At 51.2% G+C, this 22,662-nt stretch overlaps 1 protein-coding gene across 1 annotated transcript in view; it reads left to right on the plus strand.

Moving 5' to 3' along the window:
* The first annotated feature begins 2,479 nt into the window (after nt 1-2,479).
* Nucleotides 2,480-22,662, plus strand: part of SEMA4F (ssemaphorin 4F) — a 224,451-nt gene continuing 204,268 nt past the window's right edge. The window contains exon 1 of the mRNA XM_075066742.1: nt 2,480-2,587. Coding sequence (XP_074922843.1) covers nt 2,485-2,587 — 103 coding nt within the window. The 5' untranslated portion in view covers nt 2,480-2,484. The remainder of the gene's footprint in view (nt 2,588-22,662) is intronic.

Below are 22,662 nucleotides of genomic sequence, written 5' to 3' on the forward strand. Positions count from 1 at the left end.
TTGTTATAAATAACTTGGAGCTACACCTATTTCTCTTGGAAACTAGAAGGGACCTTGAAAGTCATTTCAAGTTTTCCAGCCCTTTGCCTTCACTAGCAGGCCAAGTACTGATTTTCTGCCCAGTCCTTTAATTGACCCCCTCAAGGGATTGAGCTCACAACCCTGGTTAGCAGGACCATGCTGAAACCACTTTTGAGCCTTATTCCTCATCCCTATTCCACTCCCTAATGACGTCGGACATGTCTTTCACCACTTGGTTGCTGTATCAGTTGCAAGCACTGTTATCTGTAGACATGGTAGTGTTTCCCGACTTGCGCAAGGAGCTTGTGTGGGCCTTCAAAGCTTGTCTCTTTCAACCCAACAAGAGTTAAGTTCAATAAAAAGATATTAACCGTCACCCACCTTTATTTCTGCGCTTATCCTGTTTTGCCTATAGGGCTAAAACAACACTGCCCAAGCTCCCCAGAGAGACTTTTCCTGTGGTGGAGCAAGAAATTCAGCTCAGAGAGAGGAGAGAGAGGTGTGTGTGTGTGGAGATATCCTTAGGCTAGCGGAGAGAGGATGGAGGAGGAGGTAGCATATGTGGAGGGGAGTATGGGATGTGTGGGACTCGGTCTTTGGGGTAACAAATAGTAAGGGCTGTGGGGGCAAGGGATTGTGTGGGGGAGTCCAATTGGTAAAGAGGCTTGTCAGCAGGCTTTGTGGGGGAGAGGGTTGTGGGGAGTCAGAGGAGGAGGGTGGCAGGGGGAAGAGGGTTGCGTGAGGCTGTGGGAGAGGGTGTGGGGAGCAGAGAGAGGGAGTTGTCAGTGGTGGGATGTATGTGGGAACTCCAGGGGGTGGTGGTAGTTCCTGGGATGTTGTGGGACACCAGGGAAAAGAGGGTGAGAGGCTGGTTCGGGGAATGGAGTGGGAGCATTGGTGGAGGGGTTGCAGGGGCCTTGGAGGGTTGGCAGCATGCTGCGGGGGAGATTGTGTTGGGAGCATGAGGCATGAGTGGTCGAGAGGGGTGTTGCAGCAGGCTGTGGGGGAGGATGGTGCTGGGGTGCAATAGTGAAGAGGGATTGAGGGGAGAGGGGCGAGCAGCGCTGCAGGAGAGGTGTGGTGGAGCAGAGGGAGAAATGGTGCAGGTGGTGAGGGTGTAATGGGGAACAGGGGGATGTTGTGCTGGTGAGCCAGGGAAAGAGGGGGCCAGTGGGCTGTCGGGGAGAGGTTTGTTTTTAATTTTAGGTGGGAGCAGTAGGGAGTGAGGGGTGCAGGGGGAGAGGTGGCAGCAGGCTTCGGGGAGAGCCTGTGGGGAGCTAGAGGGATGGGTTGAGATGGTCAGTCAGGCTGGTGAGGGGCGAGAAGGTGTGGGGAGCAGAGGGAGAGAGGGTGCAGGGGGAGAGGGATGCAGCAGGCTGGCAGGGGAGAGGTGTGGACAGAGGTGACGGTAGGCGGTGCAGTGGGGAGGGGGATGTGTGTGGTTAGCACGGGATTGGGTGCTCGCAGGGCGGGGGCGATAGGTTGGTGGGGAGCAGAAGGTGGGTTTGCCAGCAGGCTTGTGGAGAGGTGGTGGGGGTAGCAGATGGGAGAGGGGCCTGTCAGGCAGCTGTGGGGGAGAGGGTGTGTGGAGCAGAGTGGATGAGGTGCGTGCAGAGGTTGGGATGTAGGGGCAACGGGGCGGAGATGGAGTGCAGACTGCGGTGCTTGGGAGATCGTGTCGGGCAGCCAGAGGGGGGGTGTGGTAGGGGGATTGTGTGTGGAGCACGGAGAGGGTTGGTTGGAAGAGATGTGTGTGGGCAGAGTGGGGGAGGTGATGTGTGTGGGGCACGGGGTGGGAGCGGTGTGTTTGCAGAGGCTGGGGGAGAGGTTGTGGGTGGAGCATGGGGACAGAGGTGCAGGGGGATTGTGGTGGCGAAGGCACGGGGAGGGGTGTTGCAGCAGGGCTGTGGGGGAAAGGGAGGTGTGGTGCAGGGGAAGAGGGGTGCAGCAGGCTGTGGGGGAGAGGTGTGGGGAGCAGAGGGAGAGGGGGTGCAGAGGTAGGGGGATGTGTAGGGAGCACGGGGAGAGGGAGTGCAGAAGGCTGCGGGGGAGAGGTGTGGGCAGCAGAGGGAGAGGGGGTGGAGGGGGATGTGTGGGGAGCACGGGGAGAGGGGGTGCAGAGGTAGGGGGATGTGTAGGGAGCACGGGGAGGAGGGGTGCAGCAGGCTGCGGGGGAGAGGTGTGGGGAGCAGAGGGAGAGGGGGTGGAGGGGGATGTGTGGGGAGCACGGGGAGAGGGGCTGCAGGAGGAGGGGGTGGAGCGCTGCCCGTAGCAGGCGGGGCCCGGGCCCGGGCCCGGTCTCAGGTCTGGCCGCCGCCCCACGTGTTCATCCCCGGGAGGGAAGTTGGCGCCGCCCCGGAGTTACCTGCTCGCGGGAGCGCTACGCGGGGTGACGTCACGGTGCCACCTGGGGGCGGGGGCGGGGAGGCTGCAGCGGCCGCCGGAAGCCAGCGGGAGCCGAACATGGGGCCCGGGCTGGGGCTGCGGCTCCTGCTGCTGCCGGTGCTCGCGGGGCTGGGGGCTGCTGCGCGCTCCGTCGTGCCCCGGACAGCGAGACCCTTCCCGGGTAAGGGCGGGCGGTGCCGGCTGGGGGGCCCCACCTCCCCTGGCTGGGCCGAGGTCCCCATTTCCCCGCCCCCGACTCCCATCTCCCCGTGCCCCGGCTGGGGGCCCCCATCTCCCCGTGCCCCGGACAGCGAGACCCTTCGTCGGTAAGGGCGGGGGGCGCATCTTCCTAGGCTGCGGCGGGGGTCCCCCATCTTACCGGGTCCTGGCTGAGGGTGGGGGCATCTCCTCGTCCCCGGCTGGGGGCCCCATTTCCCTTGGGTGGGGAGGGGATCCCCCCACTCCTATCTCCCCGAGCCTGGCTGGGGGGTCCCCATTGTCCCGTGCCCCGGACAGCGAGACCCTTCCCAGGTAAGGAAGGGCGGTGCCGCCCCCCCCATCTCCTACGGCTCGGGGGGGCATTTTCCGGCCCCCCCATCTCCCCGGGCGGGGGAGGGGGTCCTATGGCCCTGGCGCGCCGGGTGCTGCCGCCCGAAACCGAGGAGCCTGCAGGCCGCCCGGGCGTGGCTGCCTGCTGCGGGGGGCTGAGCCGGGCTGCAGGGGCGCACCTGGCGGGCAGCCCCGGGCACTGCGGGCAGGGACCGAGTAGCGGCTCCTGGGCACCGGTCCCCAGCCTCGCCCATCAGCCCTGGGCACTCGCTGGATGCTGTCACCAGCAATGCAGAGCCCCCAGCCTGCGGGTTGGCTCCTGGCATCCGCCGGGCCGGTTTCACTAATAAGATGCAGCAAGCGCTGCTCTGAGCTGGGTCCCCTGCCTCTGGCCGGCACGCTGTGCTGTGCCGCTAGCTGTGGGGCTGCCTAGGGTCCTGCCTCCCCTCCCATTGCTGATCAGGTTGTATCCCGGTGAGCTGCGCATGCATAACTGCATTTTGTACGGCGCCCAATCGATTTTTACCTTCTCCTTTTGAAAAAGGACATTATGTTTTAGAACGATATTAAAAGAACATGATCTAGGTTGAAAATGAAGCACTAACAAGTGAAAGCCCTGATTTGGCCCCTGTGTGCCTATACATTGTGACACAGTGTTTAAATGATCACACATTATTATTTCACAGGACCCCCTACACATTCAGTGAGGGAGCATAAGGGGGCAAATTCAGGCTGGGCAGGTAAACAAATCTGGTATTTCTGACTTTTGAATGCTTCACTTTCCAACCTTACTGTTCTTTTAATGTAGCTTTTAAAATAAAACTACCTAGCCTTTTTTAAGGAACTGGAAAAAAAAATCCTAATTCAGCCACCTGGCTAATCAACAGTGTTAGAACCGTTAGAGGCACAGCACCTTTCTGTTGTTTGAGCGAATGGAGTAACTGAAACCAGCAGCAGGTTGTCATCCTCTCTGTGGCCCAGCTAATAGAGGGAGACAAGGCACAGATTCTTGGCAGTGGGTTTCACAGCTATTTGGCAACAGCAGAAGAACCTTGAGATTCTGGAGTTCTGGCTTCTGTTCCTGGTTCTGAGGGGAGTGTGCTCTAGTGGTTACCAACCCACCCTGTCCTCATCCTTTTAAATTTATTCAAGTCTTGTTACAGTGGTGACTACAGTTTATACTATTCATAATACTCCTGGCTGTGTTTCTTGCTCCACTTGTGTTTAGCAGTGATTTTTTTTTCTTGATTTGCATGGGTAACAGGGAGGAATGATCTGTCACTCTTTATCATCTATGGTAGTGGCACTCAACCTTTCCAGACGACTGTACCCCTTTCAGAAGTTTGACTTGTCTTGCATATCCCCACGTTTCACCTCACTTAATAACTACTCACTTACAAAATCAGGCATAAAAATACAAAAATGTCACAGCCCACTATTAGTGAAAACTTGCTGACTTTCTTATTTTTACCATATCATTAGAAAATAAAGCAATGAAGTACAATATTTGTATTCACATTGTAGTGTATAGAGCAGTATAAAAAACTCATTGAATGAAATTTTAATTTGTACTGACGTTGCTAGTGCTTTTTATGTAACCTGTTATAAAACTAGGCAAATCTCTAGATGAGTTGATGTACTCCCTGGAAAACCTCTGTGTACCCCTGGGGGTACGTGTACCCCTGGTTGAGAACCACTGACCTACAGGTTCCTCAGAGGCTGAAATAAATGCACATCCGTTGCTGGTGGTCCCTTAGCCCTTGTCTTTGCTAGGAAAAAGGATGTGTTCTTACTTTGCTACCTAATGTGGTAACTAAAAGGGGCAAAACTGCCAATGGAGACAAGGCAGTTGTAGCTTTAACACGAGTTATTAGCAGATCAAGGAAGTCTTAGGTTCTCCCATAGTCTTTATCTTAACCTTCTAACACGTGTGAAAGGTGCAATCTGCCTTGGCTTCCCTGGAAAGTTACTATGTATTAAAGCAGCAGAGAATCCTGTGTCACCTTATAGACTAACAGACGTTTTGGAGCATGAGCTTTCGTGGGTGAATACCCACTTCGTCAGATGCAGCTTGTGTTATGTATTAAGTAACACAAACAGAAACACACTTTTCTATCCCAATCATAGGAGTATGTCTTTGGTAGGAAATTTGGAGACTTCTGTTTGTCCATATAAATGCATTGCGTTAATGGAAGTAAATAAGCTATGCTAATTGGCTTATTATCGTCACCATTTCCTGTAGCTTTCATTATATCATCTTAACTCTCTCTTCTGTCCATGTGATCTACATTAACTCTGCAATCTAAGTAGTACGCCCTTCAGAAGAGTGATCTCGTCAGAACCTGTTATGTTTGTAGAGGGCCTGGCACAGCAGGGCTGGGGCTCTGTATACTCCAGCCATACATATTTTACTACTGGTGTGTGGAAATGATTTCTGAGCCGAACAGTTTCACGTGTGTAGCAGTGATGGGATATGGCTCCCCTTTTATAGCAGTCCTTTGTCCATGGCTTAAATTGACAGTATTTGGTCCTGCCATGAGGGCAGGGGACTGGACTCGATGACCTCTTGAGGTCGCTTCCAGTCCTAGAATCTATGAATCTATGATTAACTTATTGCATAGTATCAGGTTATATAATTATTGTAGAAATACCAGCCCTACAGCAAGATTCAGGGACCAGGATCCTACTTAAGCTGCTGCCTCACTTGCCTGATGCTGGTTTTAGAATATTGATTTTTTTTTTTTTTTTTTTTTTTGTGCAAAGCCCATTGTTTGCTTGGCCCCATTCTTTCTGATGAATATCTGTGCAAAGTGATTTATACTTCTAGAGGGAGGGTTGTAAATGCATTAGCTAGCTGAAGGTGAAAGCATGTAGCTGAATCAGACCCTGTGAAATGGAAATGGTGGTAGAGGTAATAGCTTTTATTGGGCATACACAGGAGTTTAGATATAAAAGTAACCCAGGCCAGGGCACAAATCCAGTTATGTCAAATGTTTCCTGATTGTTACTGATTAGATTGAGTGGAGAATAAAGTGTCCTACGTTGCTTCATTGTAGCTCGAGCTAATTTTTTAAATATTTGAAATCAGAAAATATGGTTACATGGGAAGATTTACTTACAGGAATGCCTGTGTGTCTGAAGGCACTGAGCCAAGGAAGTTGAAATCCCACCTTTTAAAACTCCCTTTTAAATGCTGCTTCTGCATGGAGGCGAGCAAGAATAAATCCACATAAAATGGCATTTTTGTCTTCTATGGGGAGGAGCTGATGTGGGTGTGCTTGCTAAAAGTATTGCCTCTGTCTCCAGCAGGACTAAAGGCTCGGGCCCAATGTGCTAAGGCAGTGGCATAGGCACCGGCTTTCTAATTTCCCTAGGGTGCCCAACCCTCTGTCCCAGGCCCTTCCCCCACTTCACCCTTTCCCTCAAGGCCCCACTCCTGCTCTGCCTGTTTCTGCCCCTTCCCTGAACACGCCCCATGCCCACTCATCCCCCCACCCCAGTGCCTCCTGCACGCCATTGAACAGCTGATCTGCAGTGGTCAGGAAGCACTGGAGGGAAGGGGGGAAGAGCTGATCAGCAGGGCCGCTGGTGGGTGCTGAGCACCCACTATTTTTTTTCCGTGATGCTCCAGCCCCAGAGCACCCATGGAGGCGACACCTATGGGCAATGGAATGGGAAAAGCAATCTGTGGCATCCTTGCTTCCCCTTAAATGCATCTCAGTAACAACCTGTAACTAGAAAAGCAAACCAGTCCTGTACGTTTGTGTGATTAGAATGTGTTCCATGGGATAGCCTTTCTTCGAGGCTCCATCTAGTGTCTACAGAACATTCTGGCGCATCCAGAAAAGACATTGCAGAAATCTTGCTGTTGACTGAAGTGCCCAATCATCAGCTCACTCTGTTAAGGCAAGTATCAGAGGGGTAGCCGTGTTAATCTGGATCTGTAAAAGCAGCAGAGAATCCTGTGGCACCTTATAGACTAACAGACGTTTTGGAGCGTGAGCTTTCGTGGGTGAATACCCACTTCGTCAGACGCAGGTAGTGAAATTTCCAGGGGCAGGTATATATATATGCTAGAGCATACAGCTAGGATTATACTGAGGTTAGTTACAATTAGGGAGGATGAGGTGTGGTTCTCAAACACAAAGACATTCTCAACTACATAGCCCACCGAGCAATTAGGAAACCCAGATCAACAGACCAGGCGTCCGTACCCAAGAGCCCGTCCTCCTACAAGCCAAACCCACGAAAAGAATAACCAACAGGACTCCACTGCCATCAGCATCACTGCCCCAGCTATAAACCCTTTCCACACGCGATCATCAGGGATCTACACCCCATCCTGGGACAATGATCCCACACTTTCACAGGTCTTGATGGTGGCAGGTCAATCCTTGCCCACAGACAACCTCCACCTGAAACGTTTCTCACCAGCACTTAGCAACTGCCGCCACACCATAGTAACTCTAGCTCAGGTAACCATCCCCTGCAACAAACCTTGCTTGCCAACTCTGCACCACAATATCTACACCAGCGACACATCACAGAACCGCTAACCAGATAGCCATACATCACCCTCTCATTCACCCTGCACGCTTCCCACCATATGTAATATACACTAGCATATGCCAGCAATGCCCCTTGCCTAGTACGTCGGCCAAACTGGACAGTCACTATGGAAAAGGATGAAATGTAAGACCAATCTAGATATCAGGAATATAGAATATACTCAAAAAACTGTAGGAAACACTTCAACCTCCCTGGCCTCACTATAGCCAACACTAGGTTGCCATCTGCAGCAAAAAAACTTCAGGACCAGACTTCAAAGAGAAACTGCTGAGCTTCAGTTCATCTGCAAATTTGACACCATCAGCTCAGGACTAAACAAAGACTGTGAATGGCTTGCCAGTTACAGAACCAGTTTCTCCTCCCTTGGTTTTCCATACCTCAACTGCTAGAACGGGGCCTCATCTTCCCTGCTTGAACTAACCTCATTATCTCTAGCTTGCTTGCTAGCATATATATACCTACCCCTGAAAATTTCCAATACCTGCGTCTGACGAAGTGGGTATTCACCCACAAAAGCTCATGCTCCAAAACGTCTGTTAGTCTATAAGGTGCCACAGGATTCTCTGTTAAGGCAGAGTCCCTTCCTTGTGAACTGATGCATAAGTAGCATCTGCTACCCCTATGAGGATGGCTCATAGTTAAATCCTTCTGATTTGTCACCTCACTGGTGGCTGAGGTTGTAACCCTTAACTAAACGCTGCTGCTCTCATCCAGCACTGCCTGAACTCGTCAGCATGCCTTCCCCCAGACTAGCCGTAAGGTGTTGAGCTGGAAATCTCTCCATGAGATCTGAGACAAGTAACATAAGAGGGTAGATCTGGCAAGGACCTCCTGGGTCATTGAGTCCAGTCCCCTGCTGTCACAGGCAACCACGTCAGATTGCGCTGTTCATAAATTTATCAAGCTCCATCTTAAAAAGGGTTGGATTGTTTGCCCCGACCCACCCTGTTGGGAAGCTGTCCCAGAACTTCCCTTCTCTGATGGTAAGAAACCATCTCCAAATGTTCATCCTAAATTTACTCTTGCACCAACACTGTCCTTCGGCTTCAATAGCTCTTCTCCCTCCCTTGTGTTTACCTCTTGATATATTTATAGAGAGCAATCCGATCCCCCTCACAGCCTTCATTTTGCTTGGCTGAACAAGTCAAGCGTTTTTAGTCTCTCCTTATAGGATAGGTTCTTCATTACTCTTGTCACTGGAGAGCAAAGCAGTCTCAGAATGGGGTTCTGTGCACTAGGCGGAGTGGGGGACCCCCTCTGAGTCTGGTACTAACTGCCAGCCCCGGAGGGTTGGAAGGGAGCAGGTAGACTGACATCTCAGTTGTTTTCCAGTCTCAGTTTTAGTTTTGTTTTTTTTTGTTTTGTTTTGTTTTTAAAAAGCTTCAGCTGTTATGAAAGAAACCTTCAAAACATGAATCAAATGAAACTGATATAGTGACATCCTCCTGAGTCTGCAGAGAGCCTGAAACAGTAGTTTATAAGTGTGAGCTGCCCCAAACTAGCCTTTTCCTTCTTTCAGTTCCGCTTTGCATTGGGGCTGGTCTCTGCTGAACTTTAGTCTTTAACACTGTTGGGACAGATGTTTACTAGGGAAATGATGTATTCTTACTGTATCAGTGAACACGTGGTAACTAACAAGGAGTACAGTTCTAGTGAAGACAAGACCGTTTGTAGTTTCACATTTTAGCAGGTTGAAGTTACGGCTATGGGAGCGCCTAGAGTTTACCATGGCTACCTTGCATGTTAAAACTCCAGCTGTCTTGTCTTCACTGGGACTTTGCCATGTGTTGGCTAACAAAGATAAGAGTGCACCTTCTTGTCTAGTGACAGCAAGACTAATGTGTCAGCAGGATGCTGTACAGACTCTTCAGGTTATTGTAGTTCTCACATTGTCCCTGCTTACCTGGCCTCTGGCCCAGAACTAACCATTCTTAAACCCTGGCTTGGACTAGCTCTCAGTAGCTTACTCTCCTGACCACCTTGCCTCTCCCTGTCCTCCCCTTAATTTCTTCTCATGGGACTTGATCTCCTTAGGGCCTGCTCCTGCTCCCATTGAAGTAAGTAGGAACTTTTTTAGATATTAAGACAGCCCTTGTGTTTTTCTCTTCTCTTATAACTCGGCTCTGCCATTCCTGGAGTCTGCAGGTCATCCTTAGTTCTTTGTGTGCTGGAAGCTTTGTCCTGGGGGGAGGGGGAGGTCCTGGGTTGGTTTCAGTCCTTGTTAGTGAGGAGGAGAGGCTTTCAGAGAAGGCAAAGTTCACACCGGGACCCCAAAACATGGCTTTGGCGCCTTCTGCTTTCTTTTGGAAACGAGTTGCCTTGCAAGGATGTGCTGAACTCCTCATGCTCGTTCTGTCAGTAGTTGCGCTCACTGGTAACATTGCCATCTCAGACAGCCCGTGCACTCTGGTCATGCTGGTCTCTGCAGTGTGCTCCCTGCCCTCTCACTATCTCCTTTCTTAATCACTATGGACAACATGCCCATCCTGCCTATGACTCAGGCTCATAGCTTGGGTATCACCTTTGACCTGGGCCCCTCTCTAGTTCCTCAGACCCATGGTAGGTCTACAACTTGCAGGTTCTTTCTGCATAATGTTTCCTATGATATGGCCTCTCCGATCCATTCATGCAGCTAAAGCTCTCATCCAGGATCCCTCTGTTCTCTTGTGCTCCTCCTCCTTGGTATCCATCTCTCTACTCTGGCCTGAGACTGTAAACTCTTTTGGGCAGCGACCCTTTCTCTTTGTTCTGCATTTGTACAGTGCCTAGTGCAGTGGGGCCTTGGCCCAGAACTAGGGCCTCTAGGTGTTGTGGCAATGCAAATAACCTATCTCCACTGGAAGCAAAGTCACACTGGTTTTCCTGGGGCTGAATTGATAATGAATAACCTGATTGGGCCCAGCCCTTGTCTCTTTCTGTTAGTCAGTACAAAGGAATGACATTCTGAACAAAGATTTTGAGGCATCCGAGGTGTTGCAGGGACTGAGCTGTATAGTGGCAGGGGGAGGTGTGGGCTCAAGGCTGAGGGGAGTGGCTGGGAGGATGGGGAAGGGAAAGAGTAGACAGCTCCTCCACTCCAGAGTAGGGTGACCAGATAGCGAGTGCAAAAAATTGGGATGGGTGGGGGTAATAGGATCCTATATAAGACATAGCCGCTAATATTTGGGTCTCTGGTCACCCTCCTCCAGGGTAAGGGGAGTCCTGCTCTGAGCAGATGGCTAGGGGCTGCATATCTGTCTGTCTGCATTCCAGGCTAAACTTTCAAATGGAATCAACCTTCCCCTGTTTTGAGGGGGCTTCCCTTCCAAGTTAGTTGGGAGCTGCATTAAAGCCAGCATGACTTACTGCGTTGAGCAGTCTCCCGGGGATGCTTGGCTCTGTGTCCTGGGGCTGGCAGCTCTGCTTTGAAGAGTCTAGGATGCTTGGCAGAACCCAGGTATCAGGTTTCACACCCCCACATGGTGGAGAGTCTATGGTTGGTTTGAGAACCCGGCCTCTGGTGAAGGGCATGTGCAGGTCTTGCCTCCCAGAATCCTGTTCTCAAATCTGCACAGATCATAGCAAAGGAAGGTCCTTCCTTGCCCTGCAAAGTCAACATGAAGTGAGCAGACCCATTGGTTGGGTGGAGGTGGTGTCTGTTACCTGGCTGAGTCTAGCTAACCCCTCCTTATCTGCAGCATGAAAAGGGTGTGAGAAAGGGAGGGTGTGGGTGGCCCTTCATTGTGTTCCCTCTCCTCTAATCTCCTGCTGTCTGACTTGGCCAGCAATATACCAGCTGAGGAGAGATTACAGTATGTGCAGTGTCTGGCATGCAAGCAGACTCTTTCCGGCAGCAGCAGATGTGCTTTAATTGGCTAACCAAAACTTCATTTGGCATCAGTGGAGGGCGCTGGTGCTCAGGTGGGGCTCTACACAGCCCCATCCTCTGTCTTCCTCATGCTAGGTTCATAGCTTTCAAGGCCAGAAGGGGCTGTTACAATAATTTAGTCTGAGCTGTATAACACAGGCCAGAGAAACACACCAGCGGTTCTTGCATCCAGCCCATGACTTCTGGTTGAGCTAAAGTCTCCTTTAGAAAGAGACCTCTAAGATTGATTTTAAAGACCTTACGGGACAGAGAATCCACCACAACCGAAAGTAACTTGTTCCAACGGTAATTACCCTCACTGGTGAAAAGGTGTATTTCTAGTCTAAATTTGTCCAGCTTCAGCTTCCAGTCATTGGATTTTATTTCTGCCTTTTTTATGTTAGATTAGAGAGCCGTCTGTTCTGGGAGAAAGGGCTCTTGTGAGCAGAGCTTGGCACAACAGCCCAGTCCGAGGCCTGCCCCCAGCAGGTGGTAATGGTTCAGTGGAAGCTGGGCATGTGGGAGCCTTGTCAGTTGGGGCCATAGAAGAGAGGGCATATCTTTCCTTGCCCTTCATAGGGGGTGGATGGTGGTGGAGATAAAGTGAATTGAGTGGGCATTGCTGACCGGAGCTGCCAGGGCCCCTTTTCAGCTGGGGATTCCAGTTGAAAACTGAACGCCTGGCAACCCTAGCATAGATACAGTGTCTGTTTCAGAGTTAATTTGTGCCTGGGACAGCCCATTACTCTAAGCTATTATCCCACATTGGCTGCACACTCGGGTGGGTGTGGCTGCATTGATTACACTTGATTTATTTTCTGTCTTCACAACCCATAAGAGTTTGTATTCTGTACCCGGGTTCTGCAACTATAGCTCATACAGTGCAATAGCATTAGCCAGCTCCCACCTCTGAGATGTCGCTGCACTGAACGCACTCGGGCACACAGCTGAAAAGCACTCTCTCAAATTCCAAAATTCCTAAAATTGTTTCTTTCCACAAAGCTGCAAACTAGGTGAGTTACACCGTAAACGTGAACGGTGGGAACCCAAGGGGGATGAGGCCGTGTAGCCACGGGAGAGAGGCTGCTACCGCTGTATATGAGGCTTGGTTGGAGGGGTTTGTCCCATATATCTGGTCCCCGGAGTATCCCTGTAGTGCTGCGTATATGACTAAGCTAGCGCTCTGCATCCATCTAGGTCACTTACTAGGTCTGGATTAGGTCTCCACGGTTTTATGCTTTGGAGACTTGGAGCTGTGAAACAGCTGGAGCAACGGCTGCTAATCCCTAATCCCTGCCGCTCAGGCCATGTCTCATCTCTGCAGTGCCACTGGTGTGCTGGCAGCCCAGCCCCTGCCTGCTGAGCCACTGTCTGAAAATAAACCTTCATGGTCTGACCTCTGCTCTGAGTGGCAACAGGCTCTCTGGGGAGCCCCAGCCAGGCACGGGAGAACCTCTGTTAAATGAGAAGAGGAACAATGGAAGTGGTCTCCTGTTGTGATCTGCCAAACTATAGCAAAAACAATGAGGAGTTCTGTGCCACCTTAAAGATCTGGAGAGCAGGTCTGCTGATGGAGGTCTCTAGGGGGAAGTGGGAATGAGGGGAGGTTTAGGGCTGGTTCTGGCCCCAGAGAGAGACATTCAGAGGGAAGTAAAACACAGGTTGCCTGTAACCTGCTGGGGCCAGGCCTCGAACTGGGCTGTTGTGTGGTGCACTGGCACAGCTCAGACTGTTTGCTTATTCTATAGAAGCTCAACGTTCATGTTTCTGAAAGAGGAAGGGTTGGTCTGTCAGTTCTGCTTTCGCTATTGCTATATATACTCACGGGTGCTGTTAGTAAAAGTCACGAGCAAGAAACAAAAAGTCACTAAATCTTGGGTGCTAAGGGGCGGTGCTCCAGTGGTCGCAGGTGCTCTGGGAGTGGGAAGGGGGGACCTGGGGCCCAGTTGCTGCTGCTCGGAGGGGAAATGGGGGTGGGGGGGCGCATGAGCGGGGTCCTGCTGCTGCGGGGGGGTGTGTGTGTGTGTGTGATCCTAGCCCTGCTGCTCCTGCTGCGAGCGGGGTGCGTGACCTGGGGCCGTGCTGCAGCTGCTCCTGCTGTGAGCTGAGGGTGGGCGATCCGGGGGGGCGCTGCTGCTGCTCCTCCTACATCACTGCAGCGTTAGGACTAACTGTCTGGCGGACAGCTGCAGCCACTGCAGAAGTTAGAAAGGTCCCAGAAAATCATGAAATTTGTGACTTCTGTATCAGAGGTGTAGCTGTGTTAGTCTGGATCTGTAAAAGCAGCAAAGAATCCTGTGGCACCTTATAGACTAACAAACATATTGGAACATAAGCTTTCGTGGGTGAATACCCACTTTGTTGGATGCATGTAGTGGAAATTTCCAGAGGCAGGTATATATATGCAAGCAAGAATCAGGGTAGAGATAACGAAGTTAGCTCAATTAGGGAGGATGAGGCCCTGTTCTAGCAATTGAGATGTGAAAACCAAGGGAGGAGAAACTGCTTTTGTGACCTCTGTGAAAGACTCACAGCCTTAGCCATTGCTGGGAGGAAATCGGTACCTCACGCTATGCAGCTGGGTGTGAACACAGTTATACTGGTGGAAAACTCATCAGATGAGGCTCTGCTGGTGTAAACATCTTTAAACTCTCATAACTGCATCTGTTCAAGGGACTACCCAGTGGTTCTCAAACTGTGGGTTGGGACCATAAAGTGGGTCGCGACTTTGTTTTAACAGGGTTGCCAGAACTGGCTTAGACTTGCTGAAGCTCGAGGGTGGCAGGGCTCAGGTTACAGGCTCCCTGTCTGGGGCTGAAATCCTTGGGTTTCAGCACAGGGCTTCCTCGCCTGGGGCAGTGGGACTTGGCTTTGGCCCCTACCTGGGGTGGTGGGGTGTACCATGCTGCGTGGTCTGGCCTGAGGGCTTTGCTGTGGGCCTTGCGCTGTGGAAGATGGTGAGAGAGGCAAGCTTTCAAGCCACACAGAGCTCTTCCTCAGGTCTGGGAAATGTACTCAGAGTGCAACAGCTAAATAGAAGGTGGAGCAGATCATTTAGCATAGGTAGGTAGTGCATTTCAAGGGACCATTCACATGTAGTGGCCTGTTCACACCCCTCCAGTCATGGAGAGCAAGGCAACTGGGGGAGGTTGTTGCAATAAGCCAGAAATCAGGGTCAATGTTCAGTCCGTGATTTTTAGCGTCTAGCGAAGTAATGAATGTAAGTGCCCAGGCTCATCTTTTGAAAGTGTTGTACAGGCTTCCTTTGAGGATGAGGCCTGAGAGGTCAGATACAAAATGATCGCTTTGTGATCTAGGGGTTACAGAAAGGGATCTAGGGGTTATAGTTGACCACAAGCTAAATATGAGTCAACAGAGTGATGCTGTTGCAAAAAAAGCAAACGTGATTCTGGGATGCATTAACAGGTGTGTTGTGAGCAAGACACAAGAAGTCATTCTTCCACTCTACTCTGCGCTGGTTAGGCCTCAACTGGAGTATTGTGTCCAGTTCTGGGTGACACATGTCAGGAAAGATATGGAGAAATTGGAGAGGGTCCAGAGAAGAGCAACAAGAATGATTAAAGGTCTAGGACAAACCTCATCGAAGGAAAAGCTGATAATTGGGTTTGTTTAGTTTGGGAAAAGAGAAGACTGAGAGGGACATGATAGCAGTTTCAGGTATCGAAAGGGTGTCATAAGAAGGGGGAGAGAAACTTGTTCACTTACCTCTAAGGGATAGACAAGAAAGCAATGGCTAAACTGCAGCAAGGGAGATTTAGGTTGGACATTGGAAAAAGTTCCTAACTGTCAGAGTGTTAAACACTGGGAATCCAAATTGCTAGGGAGGTTGTGGAATCTCCATCTCTGGAGATATTTAAGAGTAGGTTAGATAAATGTCTATCAGGGATGGTCTAGACAGTATTTGGTCCTGCCATGAGGGCAGGGGACTGGACTCGATGACCTTTCGAGGTCCCTTCCAGTCCTAGAATCTATGAAAAAGTGTTCACTTGGTTTGCTAAGCAATGCCAGTGCCTCTCAGCCATCTCCTTGGCTGAGGCCCAGTCCCAGATTGGCCCACAAGTGGTTCACTTAAGCCATGGGGTCTGCTATGAGGCTGGATCTCCTCTGTTCCCCCTCCTCCACCCTGACATTGGGGTCTGGAAGCTGTTCCAGGGGTTAGTTCTCAGTGCCCAGGACTGTTGATTTTGTACACAGGGGTGGGGCCTTCCTTTGCAAACAGGGTGAAAGGAAAGTGAGTGAATCTGGGCGTGGGCAGAGTTGCTGGGCCCATTGCTGAGATAGAGCAGGCTCTCTCTCTGTGGTTGCGTGAGATGTCTCCTGCTGCTGTCTGAACACTGACAGTGATTCTCCCACTCCAGCCAGGCAGAGGCTATGTGTGCATGGGGCTCAGACCTGCTGATCTGGCACCATGTTGGGCCTCAGACCCTCTGCTATGGTGAGATCTCCATCCATTGTGGCTTGTGTGGGACAGTGGAAAAGCAACGTCCCATTGGACGTGTTCCAATGCCAATGTGGAAATGTCAGAACAAATATCCTCCCTGGAGTTGATGATGGAACAAATGGGACAAAAGGGTGGCTGATGTCCTGATCTGATCTTAAAAACCTGTTCAGCAAAGGCAGGGGAGATGGACAATTGGGAAGCAAGGAACACCTTGACTATGTATCCCTTTCCCTGGCATTGCATGCGTAATCCCATTGCTGTAGCTGTTTCTGGATTCCCCATGCACAGGCCTGGGGTAGCAGGACACGGGCACTGAGAACAGTTTCTGTGTCCAGGTCTCCCTAACACCCTGCACTCTGCTCTAGGTCTCTCCATCTCAGAGGGCTCCCAGCCTGGAGGTTGGGGGTGGAGGTCTCCCTCTCTTCCCCCTTGTATCCTGCATTCTGCGTTGGGCTCCTCAGACTGTAGGGAGCTCCAAGAAGAGCCACAGAAATGACTGGAGGCTTGAAGGAAAGATTTAAAGATCTTGGCTAAGCAATGGATGGAGTGAGGAAGAGTGTCTCTCTCTCTCTCTCTCTCTCTCTCTCTCTCTCTCTTCCTGTGCCACAAACTCCCCCGTACAACCTCCCATCTGGCCATCTGCTCTCCTCCCTGACTGGCAGTGCTTCCTGTGTTAGCTGGCTCACAGGTGTTCCTTTTCTGCCTTGCTATCAAGGAAGGGGAGCGGTTGCCGCAGGACTGGTCATGGGGCATCAGGTCAGACTGGTGACTCCTAGCGATGGATGCAGGCCGGGTGCCTGTGCTGAGAATGTCTGCTCCATCAGCTCCTGTTGATCACTGGATTGTGGGGCAGGGGTGACCTTTGGCTCTGTTCCTTTCTGTCCAGGAGGGGCACTAGAGGCAGCTTGAAGTGACTGCTTGTCTCCATTGAGGGCACTCATGGGGCTCCCTCCATCTTGTCCCCAGTCCAGTTCACTGCAAGTGTCAATGAAAAGGCATAGGCTGCTGCTGTCTTGTCGTCTTCTGTTCACTGCAGGGGGGATGGGGGGACCTCGGCTGGGTGTCTGAGCCTGAGGCATGGGTGACAGGAGCTGGGTGAGGCTCTGTCCAGGGCAGACAGGTGTCCACCATTCTCCTCTCGCTCTTGCTGGATCCCCAGCTGACCTGCTGGTGGCTGGAACAGCACTTCCTCCTGTTTGCACAGAGAGCTGAGGTCTCTTCTCCCCTAAAATCTGTTGGGAAGCTGGAGCTGGTGACCTGCATGCTGAGCAGTGCTGTGTGCACAAACAGCTTGCACCCATGTGCTGGCAGCTGCCCTGGTGGCATGTGTGAAACTGTTTCTACCAGGTGATGCTGCTGCACTTGTGGTTAGTGGACAGAGGCTGGGGCTGGAGTGGGAGAAAGGGGGTGCTGTCAAGTTATTCTCTGTGGGATCCCTTGGCTCTGGAGTTTGATTCCAACTCCTCTGCTGCCCCCAGTCAGCAATAGCCTGGACTGACTGATCTCAGGGTGTGCTGTCTGTGGCTTGCACCTTGGCTGTGATTGGAATAGCTGTAGTTACATGGGAGAGGGGAGGTTGCTGGCTGGTTGTGTGTTTAAACCTTCAGTCAAAGCCTTGTCTGAGGGAGAGGCTTTGTATTTGTCTGTAAGATCCGTGTCTAGTTGGCAGCCGGTTTCAAGTGGAGTGCCCTGATGGCCGGTCCTGGGGCTGGTTTTGTTCAATATCATCATTAATGATCTGGAGGATGGCGTGGACTGCACCCTCAGCAAGTTTGCAGCTGACACTAAATTGGGAGGAGTGGTAGATATGCTGGAGGGTAGGGATAGGATACAGAGGGACCTAGACAAATTAGGGTATTGAGACAAAAGAAACCTGATGAGGTTCAACAAGGACAAGAGCAGAGTCCTGCACTTAGGATGGAAGAATCCCATTCACTGCTACAGACTAGGGACCGAATGGCTAGGCAGCAGTTCTGCAGAAAAGGACCTAGGGGTTACAGTGAACGGGAAGCTGGATATTAGTCGACAGTGTGCCCTTGTTGCCAAGAAGGCTAACGGCATTTTGGGCTGTATAAGTAGGGGCATTGCCAGAAGATCGAGGAATGTGATCATTCCCTCTATTGGACATTTTGGTGAGGCCTCATCTGGAGTACTGTGTCCAGTTTTGGACCCCATACAACAAGGAGGATGTGGAAAAATTGGAAAGAGTCCAGTGGAGGGCAACAAAAATGATTAGGGGGTTGGAGCACGTGACTTACGAGGAGAGGCTGAGGGAACTGGGATTGTTTAGTCTGCAGAAGAGAAGAATGAGGGGGGATTTGATCACTGCTTTCAACTACCTGAAAGGGGGTTCCAAAGGGAATGGATCTAGACTGTTCTCAGTGGAACTTGATGACAGAACAAAGAGCAATGGTCTCAAGTTGCAGTGGGGGAGGTTTAGGTTGGATATTAGGAAAAACTTTTTCACTAGGAGGGTGGTGAATCACTGGAATGGGTTCCCTAGGGAGGTGGTGGAATCTCCTTCCTTAGAGGTTTTTAAGGTCAGGCTTGACAAAGCCCTGGCTGGGATGCTTTAATGAGGGGTTGGTCCTTCTTTGAGCAGGGGGTTGGACTAGATGACCTCCTGAGGTCCCTTGCAATCCTGATATTCTATGATTTCATGATTCTGTGAACAGCTGTGAGTCACAAACGCTGCCTCTGGTGGGAAGGGAAGGATCAGAAGATCCAGGAGATAGAGCTACACCAGCAAAGGGAAAGTGAAGCTGAACAATGGGAACTTTCTAATTGGCAGGATTTACCCAGGGGAGGCAGAGGCGCTCTGGGGCTGTGTGGAGCTGTCTGGTGCACACAGGATGCATGCTGAGAAAACTGTCTCCTTTTGGTTTTCATGGTTGCAGATGTGGCACAGCATAGGGGGGAAATGGCCCTCCGTCAGAAATCCCAAGCTCATGGTGCTGCTGAGGAAGAGAAGCTGGTCTCTTGGTTTCAGTGGAATAATCAGAGGGCATCTAATTCCCCCCACCTCCCCCAGCACATGGTATCCACTCCAATGGAAATCCTGTGTCAGGGAGGAGAGTCCGAGGGTTTTTTCAAGTTACAGTAGCTCTTGACAGGTTTCAGAGTAGCAGCCGTGTTAGTCTGTATCTGTAAAAAGAACAGGAGTCCTTGTGGCACCTCAGAGACTAACAAATTTATTTGAGCATAAGCTTTCGTGGGCTACAGCCCACTTCATCAGATGCATAGAATGGAACATATAGAAGAGTATATATGTACATACAGAGAAGATGCCATACCAGTTCTAAGAGGCTAATTAATTAAGATGACCTGTTAGCAGGAAAAAAAAGCTTCTTGTGGTGATAATCAGGATGATCAATTACAGACAGTTGATAAGAGGTGTAAGGATAGTTACATGGAAAAAGATTCAAGTAGTGTAATGACTCAGCCATTCCCAGTCTGTATTCAAGCCAGAGTTCATGGTAGCGCTTGAGTCTGCAGTGGACGGTGACTCCATCCTGGAGTGCTGAAGCCCAGAGTGGAGTGAGAATAGTGTGCTTTACTTCCCCCTCTCCCTCGGGGTGGCTTCTCTCAGTCAGACACAGAGTGCAAAGTAACCATGCAGGCTCCAGCCCGGATTCTGCCACTGGCCGAGGGTCCTGGAGACTGGGTCACAGCAGGAGCATACAGCAAGGACGGGGAAGTGGGGGAGAAAAGTCCCTCTTGTACCTGGCCAGCCTCAGGAAGGCATGGGGGACTTGCTCTGAAAAGGAGTGCTGTCCCGGTTGCGCAAAGGAATTGACTTGTTGCTGCCTGCAGGTCCTGGCCTGGCATAGCCTTGGTTTGACTGCTAGTGTGGAAGGAGCAGAAGTATTTCACCCTGACCCAGGAAGGGCACTTGGCCTCTCAGTTCTGCCAGTCACGGGTGCACATTCCCTGGGTCTGAGCCATGCTGGCGCTTTCTGCTCATGCCCTGTCCTGCTGGCTGCAGTGACCCAAGAGCATGAGTACCAGCCTCGGTGCAGAGTCCATAGTGGCTGTGAGTTCTGCACTTAGATTTTACCAGCCATTTAGCAATTGTAAACTCCTCAGGCACTTAACAGCCTATCCACAGAGTCACAGATGGTCCCCTTGGGTGCTCCAACCTGTCTTTCCACCAAAGTGCATGTGTCTGTGAGAGGTGGTCCCTTGCACCATGAGTTACAACAATATTCAGGTCCTCCTGATCCCAAAGGACCAGTCCCTTAACAGAGATCGATTGTCCCAAACCAAAGACAACACTTTAGTTTATTACAGGATTGGCTGCAAGAAGATTTATTAAAAAGGAAATGAGTTATTTACAGTGTTAAATCAGGTGAGCGTGCGTGCACACACAAATGAGTTACAAGCTTACCTTTCAAAAGGTAGTATGGGCTTCTATAATAGGCAAGATCTGTGTGTTCTTTAGGGCTAACCCAGGCTGAACAGCTGGGGATCCCTTGTTTATTTCTAGGAAACCTGGCCCCTCTGAGTCTAAGCAGCACAGAGATATAGTTTCTTCTTGTCAGGGGTTTTTATCCCCTTTCTTCCTTCCATTCTGAGCTGCTAACTTGGTTGAGGGGGGGAATCTGCTTGCATGACTCATCTTCAAGGGGGAGAACAACAAATGTCTTTTGTCCTCTTTGGCATCCCACAATAGTCTGTCTGGCAATGAACCTTCCCTGTTGGGCAGGATGTTACATCTTCTGCTGGAGATGAGCACTTCATACCAGTTCATGTGTCTGGTGAGTTACACAGTCACGGAGGCTCAGTACAACTGCTCAGCTATTACCATACAGCATGGGATACAGATGCTGAGAGTAAGATTAATGCCGACAGCAGCTCGCCAGCATCCCATAAACTCTAAACACGTTCTTAGAATCGTAACGCCTATTTTAACAATAGTAGCACACTGGTGAGCCAGGCTGATTCCAGCCATATATCTGTCAGTGCCCTAGTGAGGCACAGGGACTTTGGCACGATCTGGCACCTGCTTGGCCAGCATCATGTGTTCCATCCCTGGTAACCTTAGCCCTGCTGAGATGTGTTGTAGATACTGATGAGAGTTTACACCCACGGTGCATCTCAGCTGGGTTGGTGTTTCTGTGGCTTCTCCCCACTTCTCCCTTCCCAGGTACAGACTAGCACGACCCAGGGCATCAGTCAGGAGATCATCTTGCCATGTGAGCTTATGAGTGGGGTTCTGACCAGTAAGCTTGGAGCTGGCAGTGCTGCCCCAGAGCAGAATAAAACAGGAAGGCAAAGAGGCAGATCTGATTTTTCTGAGCACCAGCTTTGCTGTCTGCACAGAACTGTCTTGCCCTGTTGGATGCTGGCAGGACCATTGCCAGTGGTGCTCCAAATTGAATGAGAATTATGTGCTAACCCTGCTGGAGGCATGTGAGGTGAGAGCCCAAGAGAAGAGGGATGATTTTGTACGGGGCTAGGCCCATTAACAGTGTGAGGGGACTTGTTCTGGGGCAGCCTGTTATGTGCATGGGCTGAGGCCTTGGCAGGGGGTCAGGCTGTAATGGGGAGGGTGCCTGGGACACTTCTTGGGGCTATCCAAGCTGTCCTGCGTGAATCAGTACAACCTCCTTACAGTATGAGAGCGCCTCATATGTGCCCACTGGGGAAGGCTCCCCCCCCCCACCCCCAGCTGCTTCTCTGGGCTTCCAACTTCTGCTTTTTCACCTTGCAGGTGAGCAATTTACACACCCTTTGTTACCGTCAAGTGCCCAGGCCCTTGTCTTTTGGACACCTGCAGCATACACAGATCTGCTGTCTCTGTGGAAACAGTGCACCCCCCGGGGGCCCCCCACTCACCACTCTCCTTCCCACAAGGCTCTACAGTAAAGCCAAACCGATGTTTGTTTCACGGACCCTGAGACTGCGATTCAGATAAAAGCAAGTCTAATGTGCATTTCTCAAATGCAGTCACCAGCAGATTTTTTTGTGGCTGGAGCAGTCTCAAAGCATGGGCGGAGATTGTGGGGCCAAAGCAGCGGCACCTCCCTGCAGCACCCAGCTGTTCTCCTGATGAGCTGTTTCCAAGGGCAGTGAGATGGACAGCCTTGCTGTTTGTGCTGGTGCCACCAGTGGGGATGGGTGTGCTGTACCGCACGGCCTCCTGGAGGCTCCGGGCAGGGCCTCTGGAGACACCTGGGGCCGGTGTGTGCGGAGCCGGAGGTGGCACTTGTCAGTGGAGGCAGCTGCAGTGTTGAGTCACTGGGGCACCTCCCCCGCTCCTGCCTGGCCAGGGCACTGGGACTCCCCCGGCAGCCAGTAAGTTCCTGACCCACCTTCCCCGGGGTGGGCTCTCACTGAAGGCCTGCGGGAGGCAGGGACAGAGAGACAGATTTGTCAGAGAGGCCACCAGCAAGAGTTGCTGGCTGCACTCTAAGGCCACCAAAAATTTGTTGAGAACCCTTTTCTCTAGCATAGATTTATTAACAAGTTACTCTAATAAGATATTGCTCTCCCCTACTCACACTGCAATGTGTGGCTGACAGTGGCTGCACAAACGAGTCTGTCCTGGAGGGCCTCCCTTTGCGTGTGAGTTGGTGGCTGTGCTTGAATTTCTTCCCTGTGGTGACAAGTTACAGTGTCAGTCACAACTCGCTGAAGTCACAACAGCCCAACACTGTGGCATTTAACTTCAAAAGGGGGAACTATGCAAAAATGAGGGGGTTAGTTAACAGAAGTTAAGAGGTACAGTGACTAAAGTGAAATTCCTGCAAGCTGCATGGGCGCTTTTTAAAGACACCATAATAGAGGCCCAACTTCAGTGTGTGTACCCCAAATTAAGAAACACAGA

This window comes from Chelonoidis abingdonii, chromosome 5 (genome assembly GCF_003597395.2).
Source record: "Chelonoidis abingdonii isolate Lonesome George chromosome 5, CheloAbing_2.0, whole genome shotgun sequence".
Classification (NCBI taxonomy): Eukaryota; Metazoa; Chordata; order Testudines; family Testudinidae; genus Chelonoidis; species Chelonoidis abingdonii.